Source organism: Sinocyclocheilus anshuiensis, unplaced genomic scaffold (genome assembly GCF_001515605.1).
Source record: "Sinocyclocheilus anshuiensis isolate Anshui unplaced genomic scaffold, SAMN03320099.WGS_v1.1 scaffold542, whole genome shotgun sequence".
NCBI classification, from domain to species: Eukaryota; Metazoa; Chordata; class Actinopteri; order Cypriniformes; family Cyprinidae; genus Sinocyclocheilus; species Sinocyclocheilus anshuiensis.
Window position 1 is genome coordinate 2099016 of NW_015547685.1, and position 24392 is coordinate 2123407.

A 24392-nucleotide genomic window follows, 5' to 3' on the forward strand; every position below is an offset into this window, starting at 1 on the left:
TTAAATTTGAATTAAATAAAGCAAATAAATAAATCCGTTTTTTTTTAAATGCACAACTGTAATTTTGTAATTTATTACATTTGCAATAAATGGTTAGCCAGCTTTAGAGCATTAAGAATGGGTGTCTCAACTGTACCATGGTACTGTTTCAGCTGTACCCTATATGGGTACAGTTGAGACTAAAATGCACCTTATGTTTATGAGCTAATTGTGGAAAATATAAACTACTTATGGCTATTATCAATTTATGATATTTTAGTACATAAGCGAAAGAAATATCATGTGAAAAATCACTTCATTCCAGCATCTAGTTTTTGTGTAGTGATGAAAAAAGCAGAAAGTGTCTCAACTGTACTCAGTCTACCCTGCTTGTTAATGTTAACTAATAAACTTATTAAACTACATAATGTTTAACAAATCATTATTTCATGTAGGCTAAGTTAAAATGCTAACAAATGTCATTAAACTTTAAATTCCATATGATCAAGCACTTATTGAAAATCTGATTTCAACAGATGTTATAAAATGATTAAAAGCTTGTGTTAATGCACAACACTTTTGCTGCTATTGAGGTGTGATATGGGTAAGGTTAGGGACAGGTTTGGTGGTATGGGTAAAGGATCAACAGTGTACAGGGGTCAGTTTGATTATTATTAACGAACACGGTTCAATCTGTTTATATTATATTGTTCTGATAAATGAACAAGTATTTTATTTTAAAATTTATTTGTTTTCCCCCTGCTTATGTATGATTCAACGAATATCCTGTTTAATGATATACTGAAGAGTAGTATAATTAATAACTCTGTATTATGACAAAACAAGATCATCTCCTAATTTTACATAGCAACAACGTACGCGTTATTATGGTTACTAACTTCTCTCTAGCCTGTGAAATGTCCCGGATGAAGTTGAGTCACCCGCGTTGTTGACGTCACTCGATCTCTGAAAATGGCTGAGTCGGAAGAGGAGGTGGATGTTTTGGTCCAGAGAGTTGTGAAAGATATCAATAATGCCTTTAAAAGAAACCCGAACATGTACGTATGTGAGCTCGCATTGCTGCTTATCTCGCGCTCATTCAGTTTATGGCTTTTACAGCGGCTTAGAACCTCGCGCTCAGCCGCAGGGAGAACATTGTGCAGCAGCCTGTGTAACTTACGCAGACAGTGGCTGGCTAACCGGCTACTAACCAGCTCTCACCCGCTGGCGCCCGGCGCGGCCAGCAGCAGGTAGAGCTCACCAAGCCTCGCTTTTAGACAGGTCGTGTGAAAATGTGTCTGGGGCGCCTGTTTAACAAGCACCGTGCGAACGCCGAAAGTTTCTCTAATAAGTGAAACGCGAAGAGCGCGTGCGTGTCAGGTTGTAGCTAGTAACGTTACTGTTAATGTTTGGGTTTTTTACTCGCTGTTCAGTAACTGGAGGGCGTAGCGAGCTTTAATGCGTTATATTTAAAATTATAATTCTCAGTAATTTGCCATGTGCGTTTGTTTGTTTTTACTGGTGTTCGGAGTTAGACATTCAGTGGTTGCAACATTGCTGCTCTTGTGTATCCAAACACATCACTTCAGTCCACATATGAAGCATCTCGTCGGTCTTTTTAATGCTGCCTTCAATGCAAATGTTGTTTTTCTGTGTGTTAGGTCTCTTTGTTCCATATTTGAAGGTCAGTGTCCCAATGGTTTCACCTAGCTCTTCTCCTATGACACATTTGTATCTCTGCCAAAGAGGTACATCTGTATCAGTGTCAGCTGAGATGTTTGGTGCTTTATGCATTGCTGTCTGCCTTTAGCTCCTTAGCAGAGTTTCTTAAAATAGCCTTGTGACTTGTTTTTCTTTTTATCTTTTACATTGTGTTCACAGTGATGAAATCGGCCTCATTCCGTGCCCCGAAGTCCGATACAACAGAAGCCCCATCGTCCTGGTGGAGAATAAGCTGGGAGTGGAAAGCTGGTGTGTCAAGTTTCTGCTGCCCTATGTGCATAATAAACTCCTGCTGTACAAGCAGAGAAAGCAGTGGCTCGATCGGGAAGGTAGGACGAAGGTTTATTGGGTTAGCTTGTTCGGCCGCTCACATTTCTGTGACCTTAGTCTTTATTAAAAGATGGCTGTTCATACAACAGACCAGCGTTGCAGAAAAAGTGACTTCTCTCTCTTCTTGTCTTCAAGCACTGGTAGATATAACCTGCACATTGCTTCTCTTAAACCCAGATTTTACAACTGCGTGGAATGTCAGGTACATTTTCATCATTTATAATACCGGAAAAAAAACACATTCTGCCAAACTAACCCTTCACATACTTTCTGAATGATTATATGCACATGTAATTTATGGTATTTTTAGAAATTCTCTATTTCTTCTCTTTGATGTCTGTCTAGATGTCAGCCATTTTATTGTTCTGAATGTGCTGCTGCTATTTTTAAAAAGTTGTCTAATTTGGGAAAGGAGACATCAAAAGACTGCTACTACATTTAACTCTAAATTTGTCTATTTGCACAATATCACATAGGGAGCAAAGAATTTACTGATTTTTCTAACATTTAGTTTCATACAGGAAACAGTGTAGGTATATTTAATCCATGCCTGGTTTAAGAAACCAGCCTTTACTTTACTTTATTTATTTAAACTAGAACTAGGTTTTTACTAGATTTTTTGCACAAAATCTTGGCTGAATGTCTTCATGATAATGTTGGATAGAAGAAACCTATTGTCCAGGAGGTGGTGCTGTATTTTATTTTATTTTTTATGGTTGTATCCTTTTGAATTCATCTGGGTATTGATTGTTTTATAGGAAAGAGCTCCTGCAGTGTGGCGTGTTAAACCCAGAGAAAGACCTTTACCTGGTTAAACTAGCACTATCTAAGCATCCTAAAAGCCCAGAGACATGGATACACAGGTAAGAGGATTTTTAAAAAATTAGCCATTTTAAATTGTAGGTTTCCAAATCTTTGATTTGGCCTGCAATGTCATATTACAAGAGTGGTGGAAAAAAAAGAAAGTTATTATATATACCATCTTTTTTTTTTTACATTCAAATGTAGAGAATATAATTGATTTTGATTTAAAAAAAAAAAAACATTTATTTACTTTCAATCAAGTGTTTGGCCCTGTGTAGTAAAATGTTTGTGGACCTCTGATGTTTGTGGAAGCAAGGTGATTTGTTGTTGTTGTTGGGTAACTAGGGATGGGTACCGAAACTCTGTATTTAATCGGTACCGGGGCTAAATTATGAAAGACCGGAGTATCGATAAGCTCTGACGTTAACGGTTTTGCTATCGGTACTGGAAAAATTAATAACACACATACATTTATTATTGCTATATATACATTATCTTGCAAATTCTATCTCACCAGAGTCGCCAGCTGTTTTTCAAACATTTGTCTATGATGCATTTTTGCTATTCGCAATTCAGAAGCGATATCGCGCCCACGCGGAGGAGCTTCTGCACGCACAACATGAAAGCCCTGTTTAATTATGATAGAAGAGAGAACTAAACATTCAAACATCTGCTTACACTTTAGGCCTGTGGCTGTTTTATTAAGCAAATTTAATTTTTTTATTTCGATTTTGGCTTCTAAGGAGTATACAAAAGAAGACATGAGGTAAAGCTATTAAAAACTAGCTGCTTTCGTATTGCGCAACTTCTTTCCCTTCACAGCGGTGCGCATTCGTTCCTCCCTAAAACCCAAACTTAACGTCAGAATCAGCTCAATCGGTGATTGTTGTAAGATGCCGTCTTATGTCAACGATTCTGTGTTTTTCTGTCAATATGGGGTGCTGTGTGTACATTAATGAGGAAAAAAAATTAACTTAAATGATTTTAGCAAATGGCTGCAATATAACAGAGTGAAAAATTTAAGGGGGTCTGAATACTTTCCGTACCCACTGTATATAAAACAAAAAGTACCGAATCGATAAGAGTAGTAATACCGTTAAAACCTTAACGATACCCATCCCTATGGGTAACTATGATTAGAGCATAAATGTAAACCCCAGTGAAGGCATCTGCTTTAGTGCGATAAGATATTCTGCTCTTAATGTATACAGTTAAATAAAGTCTTTTAAAATATTAAAGAAAAAGATTACATATTATAGAATTGCTGTGTTCTGCACCCTTTAAGTGTCCTATTTTCCATATTACATTTAGTTTACCATTAGATGAGTTTGAATTTTCAAATAGTGATATAAAAAATTAATAATACATTAGGCATTAAGAAATTAATAATGGAATAGTTGGATGCGCTGTACCGGAAAATGTATGTGCTCTGCTTTCTTGTAGCTGAATTAGTATGGAAGAAACCTTGCTCTCAAACCGGCTGAAACAGTGAAAGCAGTGGCCAGGAGACCATGAAATGAAATTGTCTGCAATTGCAGACCTCTTGCAACATGTCAACAGTGGCACATACTGAAGTAGAATTCCGTCACTACTGCAAAGACAAGGGCAAACCACTTTACACGGATCCCTGGAACACTAATAAATATCCAAAGCTTGTGCAACTGACAAGACCATGAGCTTATATGTACCTGCAGGGAGTGTGCAGGACACATTGCAGTTGTCAACTATTTTGCAAATAATTTTACTATTCACTATGTCAGTTTGGATGATGCTATTGTCTGCAGATAATAATACTGAGCCATTAGATCTCCCACAATGTTTAGAAGCCGCAGGGTGCTGAGATAATCAGGGGCGATTCTGAGCTGTTATGAAAGAGAATTCATTGTATTATTTTTATTATTTGTTATGTTCATTGGTTTATGTATTTGTTCTCATAAATAAAGCCATAAGCATGTTAAATTCCTTGTGCCTCCAGACATATGTGTATGATCAGTCTGCTTAATTGGTTTGTTGTGAACACAGGCGCTGGGTGTTGCAGTGGCTGCAGAAGGAGTGCTCTCCCTCTGAACAAGAACTGAAGGATCATGCTGAACCCAGAGAAGACGCTGCGAGGAGACAGTGCGAGAGGCTGCAGAGAGCCTTGCAGGAGGAAATGAGGGTCTGTGCAGACGCAGCCGGCCGTTACCCCAGCAACTATAATGCCTGGTCCCATCGCATCTGGGTATTGCAAAACATGGCTAAAGGCAATCTGAAGGTAGGCTCAGTCCTCTGCAGCTTTCTGCACTATGTGTGATTTATCATAATGACTGAAAACGGGTGTCTGTTAGATGTTGCTTTGTTTGCGTACATCTCAAAGATTAGATTTGTTTTAGATTACTTTAAGGAATGATGGATCACACTGGCGTATCATCAGTGCTGTTACAAGGGAAGCAACATGAGATGGTTATTTATGAGGTTGATAAATCTACCTGAGCCTTTGATGATCTTAATACCTTTCTTCTCCTCTTGAATTACCCTAGGAAGAGACCTGATTACAGATGCCACAGTTTTCTGTCTTTTTAGCTTTTATTCCATTTTTTTTTTTTAGAGAGAGCTGAGTGCTGTTAGTCAGGAGAGCTTATTGGCTCTTAGGGGGTCACTGAGTGCCAGACCTTTGATGTGCTTATCCTTTCTTAATTGGATGCGAAATTAGGCAAATGTTATAGGGCTCAATCCAAGCTAAAGGCCCTCATAAAAAAAGGATGAGCCTGTAGATTTAATGATCCAGGACTAAACAGACTTGAACCAGTCTGAGCTATTCATAGGCTATTTCAGGAGTAATTGGGTTATGCGGCTGTCGTCTTACATCACTGCATGTCTTGTTTGGTACTGTTTTCCTTGGTCTGAATTTGGGTTTCGGGTTTATAATGCGGGAAATTCCAGCAAACATTTTATATTATGTACATTTAATATAGCATGTAGGTTAGATGTAAATAAATCCAGATAGAATATCAGATCAAATCAGTAATTTGAAAACATTGTGTTTCAGCTGTAGTCCGTCTTCTCTCTCTTTCTCTCTCTCTCTTTCTCTCTCTCTCTCTCAAAATGACATCACTTCAGCGCATCTCGTCTACACTACAAATGAGCTGCTGCACACTGCAATACGAGACTTTCGCTCACATTTTGGGACAGCTGACAGAATTGTCACTTGCCTAATCTGGCCAGTGTTGCATCGTCACAAAACTGTATCATTTGCACATCTTTTTTAAGTCTTTTTAAACTATTTGGTTACTCACGCGCTCCAGAGACTGGCTCCACAGTCTGGTTTTCTGTGCAGTCACTAGACTGCGACTGTGATAGACTTGTGCCGGTATTCGGTAATGCGATATATCACGGTAATGAATATGCACGATATTGTTATCGTGGGCACTTCTAACTACCGTGAATAATTATATATTACAAATTATTTAGAATTTTGAATGCTTTTTAAGAATACTTTTCCCATCAACTGGTCAAAATGCACACCACCGCTGTATGCTGCGTGAAAGACCCTTGCGCACTCTGATGTAAATAAGCGCGGACGAGAATCACATGGCGGAACATGTGAGAGACTCTCTGGATGAAAGCGCACTTTCACTCTCTGACAGCAGATGGCGCTAAACTGCAGAAATAATAATAATAATAAAGCGTCTGCTAAATGACTAAATAAATAAATAATAATAATAATAATTCATTTAAATGCAGCCGTTACCCCGGAAACCCTGTAAACAAAGCAGCTGCACTACTTTCTGTAAATCGGAGTATTGTTGTCCATGTAAACGTAGGCTACTCTGTCACCGTCACTAAGCTGCCGACAACTCTTTCAATCTTTATTTAAATCTACAAGCTGAAAAGTTATAAGTGAATGAGTATAAACACTCAATAGAGTGTTTTATATATAAAGAAGGTGTGACTCTATTGGATTGACCATGTTTAGACCGATGAATGTTGTGTTTCTGCTCCAGCATGGTAAGCAGTGTTTTAAACTAGAACAATAATGCAGCACCAGGGCTCCAGACTGCGACTAAAACGGTCGCAAAACCAAAAATATTAATTTGTGAGTGAAGTTTTTGCTGAGGTCGCCACTGGTGACTATAGAAATATACATGTTATGATTAAAAAATTTGCATGTAATTTTTTCTGATTGTGTTGCGTGCACGTCTTTTGTTATGTTGACGTAATAAACTGAGACTATGCGCATTAAAGTTTTAGTGGAAAAAAGACTTTCAAACAGTCCTCATCTCTGCTGAACAGCAGCGTTGACGGCTCACCTACTGAAAGCAGCTTCAGCTGTGGCGGCATGAGAGAGCGGAGACGCGCGAAGTAAAAGTGCAGAAAACCAGTATCTAATTTGTGTGCAATTTGAACAAACTACAACAGGTAAAACTGTCAGCTGTGTGGACATTAGCAATATATCGTTAACAATTCGTTTAAAATCGATACATCTTATCAAGATCTTTAGTCTAAATGCTGTGTTCTGTTGCGTGAACTTCATATTATTTGTAGCGCACTTGCCGTCCATTAATTGCAATAAGCTTTGTGCTTTGTTACATTTTAATAAACAAAGTATCAGCTTTAAAATTCTTAACAAAATTCGAACAGTGAATAACGTTTTGGCTCTATTTAATGCGGCATGAGTGATCGCTTTAGTGCCTCAGTTCAATCTTTCTATTTACTATATGAAATAAACATGAATGGACATCATTACTGAAATGTCTCGTGTAATCACTCATTCATGTAATGCTTGTAAACAATGCGACATAACAATCATTTACCTCAGAATAACCTATAAATAGGAGCATTTTGCTAAATTTATGCACTATATTGTATATTCATAGTTTTACTTATCCTGTTGTCTACGTGATAAGAAAGAATGCAAGGTGCTAAAGGTAAAATTCAACACCTCCTGAACAATTCTTTGTGACTGTATATAGTTCTCAAGTTGGAAACGACATTTAGTTCCCACTTGAAGTGATCCTTAGTTCCCAGGACATCTACAAGATGGATTAAAATGATGATAAAGACAAGAAAAGATGAGACATAAATACATGACAGTATGACTGAAATGTTAGTGTTAAAAAAAAAAAAAAAACATGTTTATTCTGTGACACTTAAAAAAAAAATAATTTGGCTCCTAATTTTGTTTCTTATAGGAGCCAATGGCTCCTTAATTGATTTTTTGTCTGGAGCCCTGAAAAGCGCACGCACATAAAGCGCTCAAAAACACCTTGCGAGTACCAAATTGAGTTATTTTTCACAGCTTATTGCGCTTAAGTGGCCAAATATGCACAAAATTATGTCATTATGCTCGTGCTAGCAAGTATCCTTGTAAATAATAGTCGGTTTTGTCTTAAGTGAATGTAAACCGTTAAGAAAGAAATGCATGTGTATCAGTACGTTGGATCCATGCAGTTTCACAAACATGAATTAAATTCACAAATAAATAAAATGAGATTTGCAAAAAAAAAAAAAAACCTTTTCATAAATATATTTTTATGTCACAAACACAACTTTGCCTGGCGTTCATTTGTGAATGGCTTTCTGTGCATTTGTAGATTGCTGCACACATTTGTGGATTTTGAAACATTTGTAGCGTCAAGATGCTGACAATTCACAAATGTGTGGACTCCACCCACCATCTACTCAAGCCAATCAGATAATAGCCACACTTTGCTGACTAATCGTAGCACGTTCTCGCTATAACCTATCACGTTTTACTTTACATTCAGGGCAGTCTTGTCCTGAAATATCTTCATTCATCTGCATTGGCTCAAATTGGAAATATAAGGGCCATACAAATTGATACAGTAAGAGATGTTTAAAATTGGATTAAATTAAATTAATTGGATTAAATCACGGCTATGGGAACAATGCTATACTGGATACAAACGCGTTATGGAAGCATCATGTTATTCACGATGGAAAGAAAAGTAGGGCTGGGAATCTGTTCCAAAAAGAATCGATTCCGAGGTGTTGGGAATCGAGAGTCGATTCCAAAGGGGAATTCCCAGTCGATTCCCATCAAGGGGAATCGACGACTCATTCAGATCCTTTTTCAGTTCAACAACGCTTATCTATGGGTGCCTCTCAAACGGAAGGCTGCACACATTTAAATTCACGAAAATAAACTGAAAGAAAAGGAGTCGGTACTGAGATAATCTGAATTTTAGGATGCAGCCTTCCGTTTGACAAGCACCATTTACCTCTCTCATGTTCGTGCATTTGTAGATTGCTGCACACATTTGTGGATTTTGAAACATTTGTAGCGTCAAGATGCTGACAATTCACAAATGTGTGGACTCCACCCACCATCTACTCAAGCCAATCAGATAATAGCCACACTTTGCTGACTAATCGTAGCACGTTCTCGCTATAACCTATCACGTTTTACTTTACATTCAGGGCAGTCTTGTCCTGAAATATCTTCATTCATCTGCATTGGCTCAAATTGGAAATATAAGGGCCATACAAATTGATACAGTAAGAGATGTTTAAAATTGGATTAAATTAAATTAATTGGATTAAATCACGGCTATGGGAACAATGCTATACTGGATACAAACGCGTTATGGAAGCATCATGTTATTCACGATGGAAAGAAAAGTAGGGCTGGGAATCTGTTCCAAAAAGAATCGATTCCGAGGTGTTGGGAATCGAGAGTCGATTCCAAAGGGGAATTCCCAGTCGATTCCCATCAAGGGGAATCGACGACTCATTCAGATCCTTTTTCAGTTCAACAACGCTTATCTATGGGTGCCTCTCAAACGGAAGGCTGCACACATTTAAATTCACGAAAATAAACTGAAAGAAAACGAGTCGGTACTGAGATCATCTTAATTTTAGGATGCAGCCTTACGTTTGAGAAGCACCATTCACCTCTCTCATGCTCGCTAAAAGCCATAGCCTAATTACGAGAGTTGTCAGTTTTATATTTTATATTCTTTTATATTTTTGTTACCATTCGCCTCCCTCATGCTCGCTAAAAGTGATTAGAATTCTTTCGGATAGATAGTTTTAACGATTCAGAAGCTATTTTACGGTGGAACTGGCTTGTCCACAATTTTGAGTGCTGCACGACAGAATAGATCATGACGTGATCAAGGGTCTTGATCTTATTTACATCTAAAATACTATTTTTTAAAACATTTCTGTCAGCCAATGATAATTCTAAAAGAAAACGTCACGAGCATAGGTCATCTGATTGACAGATAAACCACGAGTTCTATCAGTTATTGTTAATGTTCTGGTTATTTTGTTTCAGTGTACAGTTAGTTAATTTTGTGCAAAGCATACAGTCAAAGTAAACTTCATCATTCAGCTGAACTGTGCACATTTATTTTAGACACTTCATGCCTTGTTCAATTCATGCGATAAACGCATGTCCCTGCTGAACTGTGGGCTATGACTAATCTCACGGGCAAAGCAGACAAAATATTTATTTACAATATATATTATACAATATATACAAATATATATATTTACAAATAAAGCTTCATATTATGAGAAGGATACTTTCTACGACCTTTATCCTGCAGTCATGGTGAGATTAGGTTCCTTCAATCTAAAAAAAACAAGAATCGAAAACAACAGTGAGGAATCGATTCTTGGAATTGAATCCCATCGATTCCAGAACCAGGAATCGGACTCGATTCCAAAAATGTTGGAATCGAACAGCCCTAAAGAAAAGCGTGAATAAGTAACTGACTAATAAATAACTGGATTCAACTTCATGGTTAAATTGCCGTCACACAATAGCCAACAGCGTTTAACAGTTTTTCAGTCAAGCCGTTTAAATTATGTATATGAGCAGCTATGTGGATCTAATGATGTATAAAGCATTATAAATAATATTTTCAAACAATAATTAAAGTTATTACAAAGTTGCCATTGTTTGGGGTGGAAAAAATATACGTGGGTTGATCACGCAAACAGTATTTCATATGAATCAGACTTACTAGTTTTGATTATAAAAGTTACTTAACAGCATCCAAAGTAAATGACGGGTTTTATTTACATTGTCCACTCACAAATCCCCAGTACATGCTGCAGTGATGCTGAGGCTGGTACCCAGATGGTCATTTGGGCCCATATTTGATATTATACGTGTTATTATGCCCTATATTTGTCACTGCGATTGTGCTTTAAAAGGCTAAATAAGCCATGCCATGTCTTACACAGTGTCAACTCCGTTCACTGTCGCGCTGCAATGCAATAACTAACTGCAACAGGACGCATCAAAGCAAATGTGCAAATCATTTGTCCTTCATCATGTCGCATCTCGTCCAGTGTAGACAGTATCGCTGATTATAATGATTTCTATTTGCTTTGGACGCCTCACGAGGGTGTTACTCATGATGCTCAGGATCTGTGAATGATGATCATAAGTTGTGTAATAAGTTGTGATTCTGATGGAAATATAAAGAAGCCTTACACTCTATACAATCTTTTGGAAACAGGATTTTTTAAAGGGGACATATGATGCGATTTCAAGTTTTCCTTTCTCTTTGGAGTGAACAACGCACTGGATTGTTGGCCAATCAGAGCACACCTCGTTTTTCAGAACGATGAGCGTTTCAGAAAGGCGGGGCATAGAGGAGAAACAGTAATGTACAGTATGTGGAAAATAATGTTTTTTGAACCTTAAACTGCATAAATGCATTTCATTACACCGAATACACAAAATAATGTTCTTTTTTAGCAACGTCATATGACCCCTTTAACCACACAAACAGCACTTCAGCTCAATTTAAATTGAAGTGTCCATAGAATGCAGTACTTACAGGGGTGCAAAATGAATCTGCTCCCACCCTGATTGTAAAACAAAACATGAACGGTTATAGCGAGAACGTGCTACGATTGGTCAGCGAAGTGTGGCTATTATCTGATTGGCTTGAGTAGATGGTGGGTGGAGGCCATGCATTTGTGGATTTTTAGTGTCTTGACGCTAGAAATGTTTGAAAAGCCACAAATGCATGCAGCGATCCACAAATGCACAGAAAGCCATTCACAGATGCAGAGTGAGCGATTCACAAATGAATGCAAGGAAAAGTTGTTTGTGTGACATAAAAATATATTTGTGAATGTTTTTTTATTTGCGAATCTCATTTTATTTACATGTGAATTTAATTAATGTTTGTGAAATTTATTTGTGGATCTCATTCTATTTATTTGTCAATGTGTTTAATTTTTGTTAATATCTTTACATTTATTTGTGGATCATAATGTATTTATTTGGAATTATGCAACAATTCTATCTCCATAGAGCAATGTCACAGTTGCAGGTTGTACTTATTATTAAAACAAATAGAAAGCAAACAAGTAGCCTTAATAGTCATTTATTTTAGCCAACATGTGCTATGATAAATTTCAACATAGATTTTGATTCTTATTTTACATGTATACTTGTCAATTTATTGGTAAAAATGTGTACAAACCCTGCATGAGGAAATCATGGATTTTATTTTAAAATACTATTGGATATTTAATTATGCATGCTCCATTCCTTTATTTTTATCTTTAAATCGTCTAACTCTCACTTAAAGTTAATAAGCATTTTATAATACTGTTAAATATAAACTTCACATCTCAAAATGAATATCCATTATTAATCCTGTACATTATAATGTTGTGATGCATCAGTTGACATTTAAAATTATTGTTTTTAACTTTAGTGTTTTATTTTTCCATATTTGAGCAATGTATAATAATATGCATGTTTTTGAATAACATTTGGCATATATCATTCAAGGCTTTTGAATAAATTGATTGATATGCTGACATCCATAGCGCTTACAACTTGGCATCTGAACTGAAATTCATTTGCAACAACCTGAAGCATAATGCTGTTATGAAGTATTATGAAGTCATAATACTCTGACTTTCTACTCCAGGTTCTGCATGATGAGCTGTCCTCCACCCGACTGTGGGTGTCCATGCACGTGTCAGATCACAGTGGCTTCCACTACCGTCAACACCTGCTCAAGGCCCTGGCCAGAGAGCTGAGCCAGGTTGGAGAGACAGAGCTCCACCCCACCAAGCAGCCTAACGGAGAGAGCACAGCGGGTGCGTCTGATGACAATCACCATAATGACGTCATCCCTCAGCTCTTCCACGAGGAGATGGAGCTCTGCACTGATCTCATCGAGTCATATCCGGGCCACGAGACGCTGTGGTGCCACAGGTGAGAGTGATCAGGCAGAGTGTTTGAAGCCAGTAACAGATCTCCAGGTCTTGCTGTGCTGATGGTAGTCGTGCAATCAGTCAACATCACACTGTGCTTCCACAAGTCTCGGTGTGAATACAGTGACTTTGTTTGCCAGAAGTCTGTCCTTGGCCCTCAGCTGGTCTGTGCTGATGTGTTTATGGCTTAGTGTTATAAAATGATGGATGGTCTAATGCTGCAGAGTTGTAGCTCACTGAGGAAGAGGCAAGCAGTTTGCTGGATCTCTTTTTCTAGCTCTTTCAGTTTTTCCCCCTTCCCAGCCTCATCCCTTGTGGCTGAGACAAGGAGCAGCTGCTCAGTGAATGGTGTTTATATATCTTAAGCTTGTGGTTTCCCCCCTAAAGTGTGATATGAGAATTTGTTTGTGCAACATTTCATGCCTCTTAATGACAAATATTATGAAACATAATGCATTAATAAGCTCTAGCTTGCTTTAGTTACGAATGTTTCACACTTAAGCCTTTTTCTATTTCCTGAAATCATTGTTTTATTTTGTTTTTACTGGTTTTGCATCAGGTTTAGCAATTGGATGATAAGTGATGACCCAACATGGAACCAAAACTGTTTATCATACAAAAATAACACCAAAATGAAATTCTGTCACCATTTACTCAACCAATATGACCCATATAAAATATGACTGACTTTTGTGGAACACAAAAGATAATTTTTTTTTAAAACATGTACTGGTCATGTACTTTTTTCCCCCCATGCAATAAATAATGGAGCTTTAAAGCTTCAAAAATTATGCAAAAGCACCGTAAGTATCATAAAAGTAGTCCAAATAATCCCTGCACTAAATACTAAGTCATTTAGATAGCATATGATAGCATGTGACATTTTAACAATTTATTTTCTGTGGAATATTTTATATCTTATAGGTTTGGACTGATTTTTTATACATTGTTTCTAGAAATTAGTTTGTTTTTTTTCATAATATTATAAAATAACAGTTTTCAGATTAAGTTCTACTACAGTTCTCTGGTGTGGTGATGTCTAGTATAGCACAGAATTTGATCAAAAACATCTTTTATGATACATTTATGGCGCATTTGAAAGCTTTTTAAAGCTTGAAAGCAATCATTGTAATTATTATTATGATTTCTCCTGTCATGTTCTGTTCAATGAAAGAAAGTCATAAAGTTTTGGAAATACATGAGGGTGAGTAAATGATGACAGAATCTATGTGACAGCCAAGTGCATAAAAATCTCAATGAGATATTAGTTTCCACAATGTTTATCTCTGTTGCAAGTAAAACTGTATGTAATATAGTTTGGGGTGTATTTTTTTCACTTTGGATAGTGTTGCTTGTGGTTTTTGAAGATGAGGGCATGTCTTTTAAAAGTTGGTAAGCCTATTCATTTTGTTATTCTAACATTGCATTGTATTTGCTCTGCAACTATCATATCACACCTAAATAATAATGTAAAGTGCATTTTTTTATAGTCAACTGCATTTTAGTACATCAGGTATGTGGTTTTTGAACAAACTCAAATCCAGGCTTCTCCAACAGGCGACATGTCTTCTACCTGTGGCACCAGTGGCGGAGGGAGCACCTGCAGGGGGCAGGGTCACAATCTCCACCTCTCACCCACACCGATGTCCTCCTCAGCGAGGAGCCCTGTGACGACAGCAGCACCTCCCAGACCATGGACGTTGACTGTGTTCTGGACGGGAGCAAACACGGAAGCTACACGCAGGACACCAAGCGACTAAAGCGGGGACCACTGCTTCCCCACCCCGCACTTCCCTCCGAGCACACGTTTGTCTCTAAAATCCTCACGGGCTGCCGGAGCACCGAGCAAAACCGCTTTGCCATTGCCTACAGGAAGTGGCTGGACTCAGTTATAGGTCAGTAGCGTGAGAAATGCTCCGCCCACCATGATATGGGAGAACTGTGATAGGTCAACTTATTTCTGGCTCTAGCCGCCCACACGTGATTCTCTGAAAACAGCTGGACTCCTTGGCCGGTTTGTCAGAGCTGCTCTGCCAGAGCAAATTCCCACTCATGATGAAAACCCATGACCTGTCTCGGCAGTCTAAGCCTGGTCTGTTTTAGCTGCTTTAGTTCAGGTACTGGATATCTCAGGTCTGTTTTCAGTGTACAATCCTCTTTTCTCTATCAGAAGCTACAAGTTTGTAGTTTTTTCATATAGTTTTGTTGGTTTTTATGTTGTTTAAAGTCTTCCACCACAAATCAATTACAGTATGTTCTCATCATGTTGTCTGCAGTTTTGCTATTCCTGCCGGGAATCTTAAATGCACACTATGGTGCACACTTGAAGGGAACACTTAGAGCCCAAAGTGATTCTGACCCAGTTTCCCTCTTTTGTTTAATTGAGGGCAGACTGGCTCTTGAATCCCGTCTACTGCTCCTCTTTGGACTTTTGTACTGAAGCATGAATATTTTTCAGTGATTACATAGACGTTTTGATACAATCAGTAATGTGAGCACAATCATTGAATTTAAAGATTCCTTGAGCCATTTGATATGAAATAATAGGGCATTCATTCAGGTGAGTATTTGTATTATATGACATATCTGTTGCAGGGTCAGCATTTCTTCAGTTCATGCAGATGATTCTTGGGCATTTGAGAATAAATGTTCCTGAAGCACATCGTCATCACTCATTAGAATAACAAAGGCCACGTTGTCACATGGACTAGCCTCAGCATTTAAGCACTAGTTTTGGGTTATAGTTCATCCAGGTGGGCTCACAGATTAATGGGTTTTCATGATGAAAGGGAATAGCAGAAGTAGGAATAGGCTTTTCTCAGCTTGGCCCAAATGTGGCTGCAGAAATAACATTCTGCCACATTCAAGCCCACCTTGTGCAGAACGGTGCTTATTATCTGCACTGGGGGAGTGTGGACCCCTGAGGGGCCTGGGTTTACAAATGCTGCTTTTTGTTTAACACTATTTTGAAATATATTTATGCAAATATAAAAAGTGAAATGTTGTTAGCTTCACTTATGTGATGATTTATTAAAGCTAATAAGCTATTAGACAGTTATGGTTGACTCACTGTTACTCAGTAATTATTAAACTTGTAATAAACTGAAGTTTCACAGGCTCAGTCTTGCATTGACAACTTAATTCTTTCACAGCTTACTTAGAGTAGGTTGTGAAAATCGGATTAGATATTATTATATCTCGCTCTTAAATTAGGACATGTGCAAAACTGTTCTTGTTAGGTGAAATCATTTTAACATTCTAGCAAAGCTTATATGAATCCATGTCTTTCAGCATATCTGTAAGACTTGCAGAGTTCGATCTTAAGTTTCACATCATAAAAGTCTAATTTTGTTCTTTAGTTTCTTTTTTGCACAATTGCACAAGAACTAGATTTATGAAAGTAGTTGTTGCATAACTTCTTGACTGACTCTCAGACTTTATAAAGGGCCATGTCAGAGTGCTTTTTTCTGTTCCTGCTTTTCTTGGACCATGACCATTTTTTTTTTTTTTTTTTTTTTTTTGCTTTGAAATCATTTTAACATTCTAGCAAAGCTTATATGAATCCATGTCTTTCAGCATATCTGTAAGACTTGCAGAGTTCGATCTTAAGTTTCACATCATAAAAGTCTAATTTTGTTCTTTAGTTTCTTTTTTGCACAATTGCACAAGAACTAGATTTATGAAAGTAGTTGAGTTATGTAACTTCTAGACTGACTCAGACTTTATAAAGGGCCATGTCAGTGTGGTTTTCTGCATGTCTTGGAACCTGACATTTTTATTTTTCTTTGAGCTGCAGTAGCAAAATTACCGGATGTCTGTCACGGAATTCTGAAAGGTTCCCCTCAAGAATAAAGCCAGCTTTTCCTCCACACCATTCCTCTGTATAATGCAATGTTTAGCAACTGCACTGACAGAGTTTGATCATTTTTCACTCTTTATAAGTACAGGAGTGTGCACAGGTGCTTGTTTTTAGATGATGATAATATAAGAGTTTAGCAGCTTTTTTAACCTCCCTTACACCTGCTGTTAAACAAACTGCTCCTAATAGAGTACTGTATGGAAGAATAGTCTAAAACTGGAATGCATCTGCAACAAATGCCTTTATATTTTGTCACTTTGATCTGAATAGTTATCTTTTTGCATGTACATTATGTGTCTACTGTTGTATTGGGATCAAGGTCACATTGTCATTGTATTTGATTACTTTTTATTATATTTATTTTTAGGATTTCATGACCCATACATGCAGAGACCGAGACACATCACGTTGATTTTTTTGGCTCCCTAAACAATTAACAATTAGCTCTTTGTAATAATGCTATAAGTGGTTTTAATATCTATTGCCTACTAACTTTTAAACTCTTAATGGACAGTCTTACCAGTTACATTGTTGAAAACGTACAAATTACAATATTTATGTCTATCTGTTCAGGGCTTCCCGTTTCATAAATAGTCCTACATTACCTTAGAGGTTTTAAAGATGTGTACATTAGTGTGAATTACACTGAGGAAGCACATAGTATTTCCAGTTGTGTCATGTCAGTTTCCATTGTTGTAATGTCAGTTGCTGTGTGAATACCAAAAGTTTAACAGCAGTTACACTGTAAAGCATAAACACGGATTTGAAATGACTAGTACATCTATGCAGATGCATGACAAGAGTTCATTTAGCTTTAGAAAGAACAAATGTAGCCTAAGAATTTGTATTTTCCTCATGTATTGTCTGATAAACTGATAAGGTACTGTAGGTTTTTACAGCCACAATAACCAACATTTATAGCATCTCATCCATTATGTATTTTATATTTATTTGTATTAAAAACTGTAATGACCGTAAGTGTTTTGTCAGTTGTCTACCACATTAAATAAAGCTAGCCTACTCTGAAAAGGTCCATCTCACATTTTAATTTCCTATTATTTTGCATTCATGACCATTTTGTGAAGTTATTTATTTATTTTTAATCATGTCATGTGTGTTTCTTCGATTACACATAATTACCCTGTAGCACATAATGTTCACAGATTTAGGGTTGGTACTTTTTTTTATGTTTTGGAAAGAAGTTTCATCAAGGCTGCATTCATTTGTTAAAAAATACTGTAAAAACAGTAATTTGTTAAATATTACAATTTAAAATAACTCTTCTCTATCTTATTTTAAAATGTAGTTTGTTCAAAGGAAAGCTGAATTTTCAGCATCATTACTCCAGTCTTTAGTTTCACATGATCCTTCAGAAATCATTCTAATATGCTGTTTTGTTGAGGAAACATTTCAGTTATTACCAATGCTTATTGCTTGCTTCCTCTTTTTATTCTATATATTTATAGCTTTCTTTAGTCGGAGGGCTGGGCAGTCATTTTGTAACCAGCTTCATTTAATGTCATCGAAAGGGCTTTATACCGATTTGGTTCTGTAGGTCATTTCTTACTATGAACTTGAAGCAGCATTGCATGTACCGTACAGTACCGCTTGGCGTTTTGCCGAGAGCTGCAGCTCGTTCATTGAGAAATTAGGCAGCGTTCGGTGGTGTTTGATTAGCAGGTCTCTGATGGGAGGAGTCGGGCTTGCCCACAGACTGAGTGAAAGGCAGGCTGGCAGGCGATGAAGATGGTCGATCCAGACATATCGGGTGGAACGTTAGCTCGCTGCAAACTGCAGTAAACGAACAGGTGAGAGATATGACACGCCCAGTTCATTTTACGCGCTGTGTAATGTTATCGTTTGTCGCGGAAGCGGTTTTGTTAAGTAAAACAGGAACAATGTAATAAAAAAAAATTGTATTTCAATGAGATTCACTCAATGATGAGCTGCGTCCATAGTGATGATTGCTTTCCCTGCCGATGACAGGCGGAACAGTGTTTGTTTACATTAGAAAAGACGATGTTTCGTTGGCGTGGAAACTGCTGGTTACCAGATAAAATACAAAAGAAATGTGAGGGCCTAAACTGTTAAGTTTAGTATACTAGTTATCCAATGCGAAATCCATACCGTTTGCAGTTCATCAATCTCATACTCACTAGAGGAATGAGTGAAAAATGCCTACAACTAATTCAGTTTCTAACTTATGCTTGTGCATTATTGAGAGTGGTGGTCATTCTGATGTCTAGAATAACAGTGACTTGAATCCGTTTCTCCAAAAAGATTTATGGTTATGGTTACACCTGTAGGTGGCAACAAGGGAGTGTGGTATTAGAATGACTAAATTCTTCACTCAGTCGATTTGTTTCAAAACACCTGCTGCCTCTGGAGGCAGTATAAGGAGGAAGGAGACAAGGCACATCCGAATCCAATCATTGTGAAACATTCTTTCTAGATACCTTCATCTGGGGTGCGTTTCCCAAAAGCAGCTAGATCCGTCGTTACCAATAGAGTTCAGCAGAACTTGTGACCCTAGTTGGCTAACAGTGCTTTTGGGAAACACACCCCTAATTTTTGAAGGCAGCATATGTATCCATGGCTGATTATGATATCCCACAATCCTGTGTGTTTGATTTCGTGACACCCCTTTCTCTGCTTATTACAAATGACTCTGATTAACAACTAAAATGAACAACATTCCAGCTAACAATTTTTGCTCTGGGAATGTTCGTTTTTGGTTTACAAAAAAAGAACCTACAGAAAAAAATAGAAACGTTTGGTTCCCCAAAATAACCAAATGAGAACCATATGCTAACATTAGGGGAATGTTCTGTGTTTGCTGGGATGTCAACTCTGGTTCAGTCAGCCATCCGTACCTCTTTCATGAACAAGATGTTTTGTTGAGTTTAGTTCACAAAGGAGATGATTCGTTTTTTTTTATTTACAACACCAACTCTTGTTTAGTGCATGTTTGTTCAATATAGAATGCATATGGTTCAAAATAATGGAACAAATATGGCAAAACATTCATTCAACTCAGTACCATATTTAAATTTTGACAGGAATTAAAACGAGGCAGTGAGGAAAAGAAGTGCAGTCCATTCATCCCAGATAGCACATGTATGTCTGCAAGATGTCTGTTAAAGATCACTTCATCTGGAAAGCATCTGCTGTGTACAAACATCTGATAGACGTCTTTAAGATCTGTTTTATACATTCGAAAATCATAAATATCTTAAAGACATTTTCTAAACGTCTAATTGACATCTGATAGGAAACGTCATATTGCAGATGAGCAAACACTACAAAATAGGTCTTGCAGATGTAAATGCAGACGTCAAATAGACGTCTCCATGATGTAAGTGTGATCAGGGATGGTTGTCTAGCAACATTGTTCAGCTCACAACATTTCTTTCCAAAAAGCTTTCAGTAGACAAAAACTCCATAAAATAGTTTTGAAAGTTGTGAATTGGCAAAGATTAGATGATCTAGGACCTTTATACAGCGCGTTCCATGGTAAAGACTGCCTCTTTTTCATTAGGCTAGCCTTAAATTCAGTATGGTGTCTATTAGTGAGAGAGCAGTTGGCAGAGTTTGGAACCAATGTCTGTTTGTTTGTTTATATATTTGCGTAAATATTTAATCTCATCCACTGACCAGTTTGTAGGCTAATGGTGCGTTCAAGTCATGTCGGATAGATCGTATTTACGAGTTGAACGCACATGAACGCCACCACAAAGTCGTTATTACGAGTGGGAAACTCGACATTTTCTTTAAGCCCCGAGTTTCCGAGTTGGGGGCGTGTCCGTGAGAAAACGTGTCGGATGCAATGGACGCATCCAAAGACTAGATATGCAGCTTCTGTATTTATGGTAAATTTGTTGAAATTAATAAAATTATAAATTTTTTGTAATGTAAAATAAAACTAGGCCTATATGTTACATATACAAAATATTATATTATTGTATAATTACCAAAGAACATATAATGATTCAGTTTACATCACCTTCATAAATTGAATAAAAACAGAAAAAAGCAAAAACACAATGACGCACATTCTTTATTCATCATTTTGTAGATGTAAAGTGTAAAAAATGGTTGAATTAGAACATATAATGATTCAGTTTACATCACCTTCAAAAATTGAATAAAAACAGAAAAAAGCAAAAACACAATGACGCACATTCTTTATTCATAATTTTGTAGATGTAAAGTTTAAAAAATCGTTGAATTTTATGGAAAAAAAAGTTCAATCGCCATATTGTTCCGACCAAAGTGACTTGAACGCACCTGACGTCGTTATTACGACTTGTCAACTCGTAAGTACAGGAGGACTTGAAAGCATTATAAGTATGAGATGTAAAACATGGCATATAAACATACACATTTTTATTTTTTAACCGGATTGAGAATTATTCAGATTTTTCTGTTGATCGGATTATTCAGGTTCACACACCTTTTAATCCGTTCGAAATTTCGTTCGGATCGAGTTCAGTCGGATCGATTGAGGTGTTTAGGCTACATGAAGGCTATTCAGTCCGGTTGAGCCATCAGTCCGATTATAAACTGAATACTGTATTTTGGTGCATGTAAACATAGCTACTGAATTCACTTACGAGACTCAAAACACCGGTTTACGAAAAGCACGCCAATAATTAAGTGTGTGTTTATGTAGGAGGAGTGTGAAAATCAGTTAGCCTCACTTTAAAGCTGCTGGACACAGATTTCACGTAAGCTCCGTTACGGAGGTTGAAGTGCCACAATTGATGACTCACTGTAGTCTCTCTCTGTGTATCGCCGTGATTGTAAACGCACTCCCTTCTCTCTCTGTGGTCCACAGAGGTTCGGCGTTTTTGCAAAATAGTGCTCTGCTGTTGAATAGAGCCCTCGGAATACGCTTGCGCTGTAGGCATTACCAACCTGCTTTCCTGCCAAATACATGCCCTAGATGTAGACTCACTGCGCGGCGTCGGATGCTGTGCAGGTGCGGGAGCAAAACACTCGCGTGAAAACTGATTAAGAAGAAGGCGAAATGACAAGGACAGGTCTTGCAATTGCAAGAAAATCCTTCGTTAGACCTCGTCGCACATATTCTTATGTTATAAGCCACATCCATCCTCAATATCACACCTTTACTCTCTCCGAGTGATGCTGCTGCTGCTGTCTATGCAGGTAGGGCTGCGAAAACACGCAGTTTACGTATTGCATTGATGTTTTGACTGGTAGGGAGTATTTTCAACTAAACTTTTATAATGCTTGTGTTGATATGACAGATTAGTTTACTTGTAATAGCTTTAAGGAAAAATATGTAGTGGTTTATGTCGCAGTACGCTGCTTTTAAGGACGCCAGTGATCCAGGGAGTAGGTAACAGTAACGACCCGCCCTTTGCAAATATATAATAGCGAATTGGGCAAAAAGTCATTAAGTGTTGCTCAGTGATAAATGTTTGTGTATTGCTTCGTTTTGAAGATGGGAGTGTTCTCAGAAGACACTAAAGCCTTCTCACGTATCAAGCCATGACTGAGCAAATCACAAAATAACAGCATTAACATCAGAGGGGAGATTTGACATCTGTGCTTTAGCATTGGTGTCTTAAGCAGGTGAAAATTGTCATTTTTGTGTGATTTAACTATGATTGTCTGTGTGATTGTGTTCTGTACAGTCAGATTTGCTGAGCACTGTTCTACTGGGGTATTTACACATATTGTTTTTTGGACATGGTACTATGGTGCTATTTTGTAAATAATATCATGGTCATCTTGGAAGCACCTTGGAGTATAATAAATATCACATAGTATCAAAACTATGTGATATTTATGATAAAAAAATCAAGCGTAATTTATTTATTTTTGATATTTTACCATGGCATGCCAAATATTTCAGTAAACACTTAAATACCATTGTATATATCAAAGTACCATGTTACCGCCACAGTACTTCTGATATTTTTTATACTTCTGATATACCAGGCACATAATTCCGGGTATTTAAGACAGAATTGTTCCTGTATTTCCAGAATTGCTCATGTATTTTCAGGCTGAATAGTCAAGTCACAAGTCACACAGATTGTTTCAAAACAGCTTCACAGTAATAAAAAGGAAAATATCTGTGTTACTTTTGAAAAACTTAGTTCAGTAGCGGTGTCAATGTTGTAAAGTTGTAATTGTATTTTATCAATTATGAAATAAATTAAACTTAGCTAAAAAGCAGCTCTGCGGAAGAGAATAGTGTCATTATTCAGCTTAATTCAGATTCAGTGTCGATTCAATTCAGTTCAGTTATAGTGTCAATGTTGCAAAAGTTCATCAATTTTAAAACAACTTCGAAAGCAGCACTACAGAAGACAGCAGTGTCATTATCCAGCTCAATTTATTGCAGGTTTTTGTTCTCATCTGATAGTATCAGTACAGTCAGATTGATAATATTTTATGAATATTAATTGTCTTTTAAGCCCCAATTAGAGAAGAAGAAAAAACCTTGGGAGAAACAAGGCTCAGTCGGGGCACCAGTTCTCCTCTGGGACCATTTTTTTATTGGCATCTATGGTTCCATGAGGAAGCTTTAACATCTACAGAACCTTTCCATTGCACAAAAATGTTCTTAATAGTGGAAAAGGTTTTTTTAGATTATTCAAATATTCCTTTGAGAACCGTTCGCTGAAAGGTTCTTTGGGGAAGACAAAATTGTTCTTCTATGGCATCACTGTGAAACCACCCATTTGGAACCTTTATTTTTAAGAGTGTAGTGTGAGAAGTGTGTCATGGACCACTCAGATTTTAATCAAATACTGCAGACTGCAGTATTATTTACAGATTTGCACATTACAAATTCATTGCTCATGATTATAGGTTATTAAAGGTATTGATTATTGTATATATGTGTATAGATTTAGATTTTTAAACATACATATTTATGGCAAACTGCTCTGTAAGCAGAATTTGAATTTAATTAGAGTTTCACTTGATTACTCAGCCAAACATGAATCAATAAATTGATCTAGAAAATGGGTAAATGGATAAAAAGTGCAATTATAATTGATCTCAGCTAAAGACAGTGTGGCTGAAAAAAATAAAAAAATAAATAAAAAAAATATATATATGTATGTGCCCTTGGACCACAAAACCAATCATAAGGGTCAATTTTTTGAAATTGACATTTATACATCATCTGAAAGCTGACTAAATAAGGTTTCCATTGATGTATGGTTTGTTAGGATAGGACAATATTTGGCCGAGATACAACTATTTGAAAATCTGGAATCTGAGGGTGCAAAAAAATCATAATACTGAGAAAATCACCTTTAAAGTTGTCCAAATGAAGTTCTTAGCAATGCATATTACTAATCAAAAATTAAGTTTGGATATATTTACGGTAAGAAATATCTTCATGGAACATGATCTTTACTTAATATCCTAATGATTTTTGGCGTAAAAGAAAAATCGTTTTTTTTAAGCGACTTAAGACTGGTTTTGTGGTCCAGGGTCACATATATATATATATATA

At 37.0% G+C, this 24392-nt stretch overlaps 2 protein-coding genes across 3 annotated transcripts in view; both read left to right on the forward strand.

Annotated features, from left to right (window-relative positions):
• The first annotated feature begins 897 nt into the window (after window positions 1-897).
• On the forward strand, window positions 898-17905 carry LOC107703268 (protein prenyltransferase alpha subunit repeat-containing protein 1-like). 2 transcript variants are annotated; one of them, XM_016505827.1, is made up of 8 exons: window positions 898-1037; window positions 1861-2030; window positions 2167-2233; window positions 2790-2894; window positions 4858-5089; window positions 12744-13033; window positions 14590-14927; window positions 17259-17905. In XM_016505827.1, the coding sequence occupies exons 1-8, from the start codon at window positions 952-954 to the stop codon at window positions 17318-17320; spliced, it is 1350 nt and encodes a 449-aa protein (XP_016361313.1). In that variant the 5' UTR covers window positions 898-951; the 3' UTR covers window positions 17321-17905. The 2 variants fall into 2 exon arrangements, with proteins under 2 accessions (XP_016361313.1, XP_016361314.1); XM_016505828.1 differs by lacking the exon at window positions 17259-17905 and having other exon boundaries at window positions 14590-16547.
• A 3941-nt stretch (window positions 17906-21846) lies between these two features.
• Window positions 21847-24392, forward strand: part of LOC107703213 (amyloid beta A4 precursor protein-binding family A member 1-like) — a 47235-nt gene continuing 44689 nt past the window's right edge. Inside the window, exon 1 of the mRNA XM_016505765.1 lies at window positions 21847-22060. The gene's annotated coding sequence lies outside the window, so the exon portion shown is untranslated. The remainder of the gene's footprint in view (window positions 22061-24392) is intronic.

What these genes read in the sequence shown, in the direction of transcription:
- LOC107703268 (XM_016505827.1), top strand. Translation starts at nt 952, where the DNA reads ATGGCTGAGTCGGAAGAGGAGGTGGATGTTTTGGTCCAGAGAGTTGTG. An exon ending in TTTAAAAGAAACCCGAACAT is followed by an intron (nt 1,038 to 1,860) that starts GTACGTATGTGA and finishes TTGTGTTCACAG; the next exon opens with TGATGAAATCGGCCTCATTC. An exon ending in GCAGTGGCTCGATCGGGAAG is followed by an intron (nt 2,031 to 2,166) that starts GTAGGACGAAGG and finishes CTTGTCTTCAAG; the next exon opens with CACTGGTAGATATAACCTGC.